General features: G+C 45.6%; 2 protein-coding genes across 4 annotated transcripts in view; both read right to left on the bottom strand.

Annotated features, from left to right (window-relative positions):
• Positions 1-3,810, bottom strand: part of LOC134455112 (apoptosis regulator Bcl-2-like) — a 127,828-nt gene extending 124,018 nt beyond the window's left edge. For 2 of the 3 annotated variants that reach the window (XM_063206161.1, XM_063206160.1), the window contains exon 1: positions 2,351-3,810. In XM_063206161.1, coding sequence (XP_063062231.1) covers positions 2,351-2,899 — 549 coding nt within the window. In that variant the 5' untranslated portion in view covers positions 2,900-3,810. Of the gene's footprint in view, positions 1-769; positions 1,054-2,350 lie in introns of those variants that run through there. The other variant, XM_063206163.1, reaches the window with a different exon arrangement.
• Positions 3,811-4,654: 844 nt separating this feature from the next.
• Positions 4,655-7,500, bottom strand: part of LOC134455113 (cytochrome c oxidase subunit 4 isoform 1, mitochondrial) — a 23,053-nt gene continuing 20,207 nt past the window's right edge. The window contains exon 5 of the mRNA XM_063206164.1: positions 4,655-4,939. Coding sequence (XP_063062234.1) covers positions 4,806-4,939 — 134 coding nt within the window. The 3' untranslated portion in view covers positions 4,655-4,805. The remainder of the gene's footprint in view (positions 4,940-7,500) is intronic.

Raw genomic sequence — 7,500 nt, forward strand, 5'->3', positions numbered from 1 at the left:
TTCGATACTTAAGAATTCCCCATGATACGATACGATTCGATTTTTTCCAATTACTTTTCCACTTCCATTATGATATGGAGCCAGGCTTTTGGGCAGGGGCCAGCGATTCAATTATTTCAACACTTAAGAATGCCCCATGATATGATGCGATTCGATTCAATCGTCAGATTGTATCGCGATATATCGATACATTTCGATATTATTTACACCCCTACTGACCATGTGTTTCTCTGTCAGTGAGTCAGTCTGTCTGACTGTCTATTTGTCGGTTTGTCTGTCTGTCTGTCTGTCTGTCTGTCTGTGTATCTGTCTGTCTGTCTGTATGTCCCCTGTTCCGTCCTCCTGCTGTCTACCTGTGAGAGTTAATGGTGTAAACTAAGTTTCAGTTTTCTCCTTGGCTGCCTCGCTCTAATTCTCCAGGAGCCTGAAGCACAGCCCGGATACCTGAACCCCAGCAGAGCGGAGGAGCTCCTTAACACACACACACACACACACACACACACACACACACACACACACACACACACACACACACACACACACACACACACACACACACACACACACACACACACACTAAACCCCAACAAGGGATGATGAGCCTTTCAGGCCTCAGTGAAGCACTGTCCACACACACACACACACACACACACACACACACACACACACACACACACACACACACACACACACACACACACACACACACACACACACTTAAACACACACCTGTAGACACACACACACACTCAAGACTGATGTATGCACACACACACACACACACACACACACACCAATCTGGGTGCCGCTTCTTCTTTTGAGGTGCACACGTAGCCACCATGGGGGGGCTGGTAAAATCCATGCTGTAAATTATTCAGAACACATCGAAAACGAACATCTTCGCAAGGGAATGTCGCACTGATGTGGGTTGTCAGAAGGAAAACAATATTATTTTCTAAGGTTTCGCCTCTGCTTGCTACCTGCATGAATTGTTTTCTGTTGTGGTTGATGCTGCTTTGTTGTTGGTAGGATTTTTCATATAGCTCCTCCAAACTTTCATAAACAGAAACACACACACACACACACACACACACACACACACACACACACACACACACACACACACACACACACACACACACACACACACAAGCGTTAGATTTACCTCAGATTGTAATTTTGTCTCCGCAGTAGAACAGTAAATCACATATGAATCATCCACAAATTATACACTGACACACACAATACATGCTGTTGATTCAACACTTATAGAGCTTAATGTAGCACTCTTATAGTTATCTTCTCCTATATTCTCCTATTGAACTGAGTAACACTGCCGCATTGACTGTGTACAGCATGACTTTGTTTTGGTCTTTGATGGTGCTCCCACCCACGGATCATGCATACCTTTCCACCCACACACACTTAACCCTGACACTCAAGCCTAACACCGCCACACACACACGCACCAACGCACCAACACACACACACACACACACACACACACACACACACACACACACACACACACACACACACACACACACACACACACACCACTAAGTCCAGGGGAGACACACTCACACACACTCACACACTCTCTCTCTCTCTCTCTCTCTCTCTCTCACACACACACACACACACACACACACACACACACCAATCTCAGAAAAGGATGTAATGTCAAGGAGCTTGTTATTTAGAAGAAAATATCATTTCTGCCCCTCACTGATGGGGCATAAGGGAATCGACACCCGTCTCAACAATTACTGGACTAAAGACAACCACTACCCAAAGAGCATTATATATTCATGATGTCTTCCCAAGCAGTGCAGCAAGCAAGCCTTTCTTTACTCTCTCTCTCTCTCTCTCTCTCTCTCTCTCTCTCTCTCTCTCTCTCTCTCTCTCTCTCTCTCTCTCTCTCTCTCTCTCTCTCTCACACACACACACACACACACATACACACACATACACACACACACGGGCAAACACACCAGGCAGACTGTCTCGGAGACGCACTGACAGTGGTGAGGCGCATATAGAGAGAGAGAGAGAGAGAGAGAGAGAGAGAGAGAGAGAGAGAGAGAGAGAGAGAGAGAGAGAGAGAGAGAGAGAGAGAGAGAGAGAGAGAGAGAGAGAATATCTGTCTGGAGACAGCTAGCTCTAAAGGAAGTTCACGCGTCTGAGCAGTGCAATGCAATGCAATGACAGCAGAGTGCTGCAGTCGGTTGCACACAGACAGACAGTGCACCCATTTCTCCCCACGCTGTACTCGCATACTGAACTACCCTTGCACAACTCCCATAGCATGGGCTACAACTAAAAGGAATCCAACTAGAACTACACTCACCCATCCACCGTTCTCCTCAATCCAGTTGTGAAGTGGCCCGTCTAGATACTCCGTCATCCAGTGGGCTATGAGGTCCACCTGGGGCACCATCTGCCGGCTGACGCTCTCCACGCACATGGTCCCTCCAAACTCGAAAAACGCAACGATCCGACCCCAGTTCACCCCGTCGCTGAACAGCTCCTCGGCCACGGCGGTGAATTTCCTCTGCGCCGTGCCCGGGGTGAAGTGTAAGCGGTCCCCCATGGCCGCGAAGTCGCGCTGGTACATCCGTTCTATCTCGTCCCCTGCTTCGCGGAGGACCCGGTTGAGCCGGGCGTGTGTGTCTGGCTGGGGGAGCAGCGGGGCCACCGGGCAGTCGGGGTTGTCTTCAGCCGCGTCTGCCTGCAGTCTCCGGGGGTAAACTTCGGGGTGGTCCTCTAATCCATCCTCCTCTGGGGAGTCCATTTCGGCGACATTGTTGAATTCCCAAACGTATCCCTTCTTAAGAAGTTTGTGATAGATGTAGTTTTGTACAATATCACGGTTGTCATATGGATTCTCGTTTGCCATAATGGTGGTATACAATAGCGCACTGTTACCGTGAGCGAACACCTTCAGAATCCACTACACACATGAAAAGACCGCACAATTATTTCAGACAAGGCAATAAAAACTGACTGAATGGCTACACCTACACCTTCTATTGTGATGTACCTGCAAAATTCGTTGAACTTGAGCCTCATCAATCCCCGGTAAGAAAGTGTTCCACTTCATTTGATTGTATTCCGAATGCCCCCTTTTCTCCGAGCAACAGATGCGTTTGTATTCTGTTACCTTTCGTGCGAATGGCAGGCAATGAGATATTTCCAGTATTGTGATAAATGCACCCGATTCCGAGCTGGGTAGCGGGGTTAATTCAACTTCAAGGAGCCACTGATCATTGTGTAGCCCATTGCGCTCTGGAGCCTGCACGGACAGGAATGCTTGATCTCCGCATATGGTACTCGCTTACGCCCCTTTTCAGACACAGGGACTGCAACCATGGGAAAGAGTTTCAGGCACAAAAGTCTCCGTAGAAGCAAAATGTCTTTCCTACAGCAGAAGGCGGCCACCAAGGCGCAGTCGGCCAACAAAATCGCGTCTCCACTAGCTGCAATCTCTCATGAGAAGTTGAAATAGTTTATGGGGAAAGGCAGTGCTTTCCACGGTTTTGTCAGCGCAGTGAACATTTACAGCAACCGAAAGACGGAAGAGAAAACGTTTACGATCTATTCCAACTGCACTTACACCCCCATTCAACAACGTGAATAAATAATTGCAGCCAAAATGTCAGACCTGTCCCGGTAATGGAGATACGCGACGGAAACGCGGTGGTCATGCGTCCATGTGCGATCCCGCAGGCTTTGGACGCCTATGATTTGCGTGTGCGTGGGGACTCCGCTTGAGAGCTTGTGTCATTCAGCTTTGCGTCCCTATTCAGGCGTGTGCATGAAGTCTGTCTGGCTAGTAGCGTAACTAGCCTACTCCCACTGGTTCACTTCCCTTTCTTGGTATAGGCTACGTCACATGCTTTTTCTGAATGAGTCCATCTGAGAGGCTCACTCTGCAGTAGCCTACATCCTCTGTAGTACAAACCAGTAGGCTATTACTTTGCCAATAGTGTAGGCCCTACTGTCACCTGTAAAGTCTATCCACATGGACGAAACGTATGTGGCAGTAAACATGTCCTCAGTGCTGTGAGTTTCGTGTGCGTTGTGCGTGCGTGCAACTACTTTATGTCCTATATACTTTATGATGAGGTAATACTTATGGATGATAAGAATTAAATTCAATAGACAACTGTTAATTTTACATAATATGGCTTTAAACAAAAGAATACCAGCGTGACCGACTTGAAAGCTCTGCGTCATGAATACTGGCATTATTAATAGGCCTATATAACAAATGCAACACTGTTTAGCAAACTAATACACGTGCCCATGTCTGGCCATAGTGTTTCATAATCACAGATGTAATAATACGATAACGACCCATTTTAGTATGGCTGATCTTGGTTATTTGCAATAATTTGCACCACAAATGAAAATAAATATAATGCATGCATAATTAGACCTATTCACAAATTGGTGCAGAGGTCTGGTGCATATTCTAGAACTGCTGCAGAAGTCTGGTGTGCAGGAAACTTTGGATATCTACTCATCTGGGAAGTTGCTGACCAAGACTTTGCATAACAAATATTTACATAACCCAAGCCAGTAGGCAACTCATTCTTTTTTTTTTTTCAATTACAAACAAACCAAACGGGATCTTTTCAGAGAGCTTATAACTTTATTATGGATAGGCCAACTGTTTATTGTGTGCGCATTTGAAATGTGTAACCGTCAGATTTTTAAGGCTTAACAGCAGAGGTTTTTTTTTTTTTTTTTACCACAATACAATCATCAGAAAGTACTTTCATCGAAGTAAACACACTCCTTCATTTCCACTGCTTCTTCTCATAGTCCCACTTGGATGCGAAGCCCTCCACTGGATTAATGCGCATGTCCAGCATCCTCTGAGTCTGCTGCGCTACCCACTCATCGGAGAGAGTGTGAGGGACGTCTCCATACACTGGTGAGGCACACAGACAGACAGACAGACAGACAGAGACAGGGATACAGAAAGACAGTGAGATACCACAGGTGACAGACTTAGACAGACAGAGAGGATAATACTATGATATCAAAATACAATCATGATAGCCTGGGAATCCCCGTTTTGATGTGAAGGACAGCATGGAAACTCATGCTGAAATCTTCGTCTGAGTTTGGGAACCCAACCGCAGAACAGGGAGGGAGGGCAATACATGTTATTTGACAAATGGAAGCGTGTGGTTTGCTTACAGATTTACCATGTCGACACCAGATGTGAAACCAGCTTTCCATCAGGTTTTAGGTAACATTTTAAATAGTTTAGACTGACCTCACCACCGAAAAAAAATGAATTGATGGTTCCCAGATAACTCTCTTGTGATACACTATGGCTACGTTTACATGACGTTTTTAATTACGAATTAATAATTCAGAATTAAATAGTTAAGTCAAGTCAAGTCAGCTTTTATTGTCACTTTCTTCATATGCACAAGTCATACAAGGAAAATGAAATTACGTTAAATAGTCAGAATTGTGACGTGTTTAGCCTACATGATGTTTTCAAAGCGGAATTAAGCTTTATTCCGAATTAAAGTGAGTTAATTCTGAATTAAATGTCTCATGTAAACATAGCCATAGTCTGGTAGCCAGGTTACAATCATCATGGGACGGACAATATATGGTAACCAGTAACAGGAACTGCCTTTTTAGGCAGGAGGAAGTTTGCACTAAAGTTTTTGCAAATGGTGTGTGTGTGTGTGTGTGTGTGTGTGTGTGTGTGTGTGTGTGTGTGTGTGTGTGTGTGTGTGTGTGTGTGTGTGTGTGTGTGTGTGTGTGCGCGCGCACGCGCGCAGGTATGTGACTGATTCGTCTTTCAGACCCCTTCAGATAGGAGGCTCTAAGTGAGGTAGACAGGAAGGGGTTAAAGCAAGAGAAGTGCAGCAGAGAGCAGCGTGCTCTGTTACCTCGAAAGAGAAAACCGACCCAACCACCACAGAGAGCCACCCAGGCAGCTAGAAAAGACAGGGACGGTTGATTGTGCAAAAAAGCCCCCTAAAAAACACCCCTCCCTCATAACTGTCTTAACTGCATGTCTGTGTATAGTGCATGTGAGAAAGCAGGTCTAAGAGACAAAGAAAAAACTGACTGAGTGTGGGAGGAGAGAGAGAGAGAGAGAGAGAGAGAGAGAGAGAGAGAGAGAGAGAGAGAGAGAGAGAGAGAGAGAGAGAGAGAGAGAGAGAGAGAGAGAGAGAGAGAGAGAGAGAGAGAGAGAGAAGAAAAGAGGAAGAAGAAATCTGGAAGCAAACAAACCTAAGTAAGAGCCTGGAATTATGGGAAGTGGGAGTAGAGAACAGAGGAGAGCAAAACAGAAGGAGGGGAGTGGAGAAGAGAGTAAAGGAAAAGGAGAGGAGAGGAGAGCAGAGCAGAGCAGAGGAATAGGAAAGCAGAGGGTAGGACAGAGAGAGTAGAAGAGAGGAGAAAAGAGGCAGAGAAAAGAGCACAGGAGGGAATAGGACAGTAGAGAAGATGAGAGGAAAGGAGGAGAGGAGAAGAAACAGGGAACAGGGAAGGACACGGGGACAGAGGAAAGGAAGAGGAGCTGAAAGACGAAATGAAGAAGAGAGAAAAGGAGAACATGAAATACTGTACGATATGATAGTTGATGAGAGTGGAGGAGGAGAGGACTGGGGAGATAAAAAGTTATTAGTAAATAAATACAGTAAATCAATACATAGAGCAAAATAGTCAAATAAATAAGAAAAGGAAAGGAGAAAATAGAAGTCAATATGACAGCTGGAGTGAGAGAAGAGAAGAGAAGAGAAGAGAAGAGAAGAGAAGAGAAGAGAAGAGAAGAGAAGAAAAGAGAAGAGAAGAAAAGAAAACAGAAGAGAAGAGAAGAGGATAGGAGAAAGAAAAGAGAATGGGGATGGAGAAAAGAGGATAGGAGAAAGAGAAGAGAGCTCAAGAGGGAATACAGGCGTTATCACTGGAACTCCTGCCTCTGACGGCAGCGATGTGGGAAAAGCACTCTCCAGGTGCAGACCGCTGTGTGTGTGTGTGTGTGTGTGTGTGTGTGTGTGTGTGTGTGTGTGTGTGTGTGTGTGTGTGTGTGTGTGTGTGTGTGTGTGTGTGTGTGTGTGTGTGTGTGTGTGTGTGTGTGTGTGTGGAGGTGAAGGAAAGCTCGGGGGCACAGCAATCAGCCGCCATTGCAAAGAAGGGGGAAACACACACACACACACACACACACACACACACACACACACACACACACACACACACACACACACACACACACACACACACACACACACACACACACACACACACACACCTCTAACTGCTCAGCATACTGTATATACACCTGCATGTTCTCTCTCTGTGGGGATCAATGAGCTTTGCACACTAGGCTACAAACTTGTAGAACAAGAGTCTTTGTTTACCTTCAGTTGTTGTTGCTTCTTATGCCTCAGTGTTTACTTTACTGGCATGAGGGATATGTAAGAAGTTTTTTTGTTTTATTATAAAATGTTAATATTGTTA

Source organism: Engraulis encrasicolus, chromosome 9 (assembly GCF_034702125.1).
Source record: "Engraulis encrasicolus isolate BLACKSEA-1 chromosome 9, IST_EnEncr_1.0, whole genome shotgun sequence".
Taxonomy (NCBI): Eukaryota; Metazoa; Chordata; class Actinopteri; order Clupeiformes; family Engraulidae; genus Engraulis; species Engraulis encrasicolus.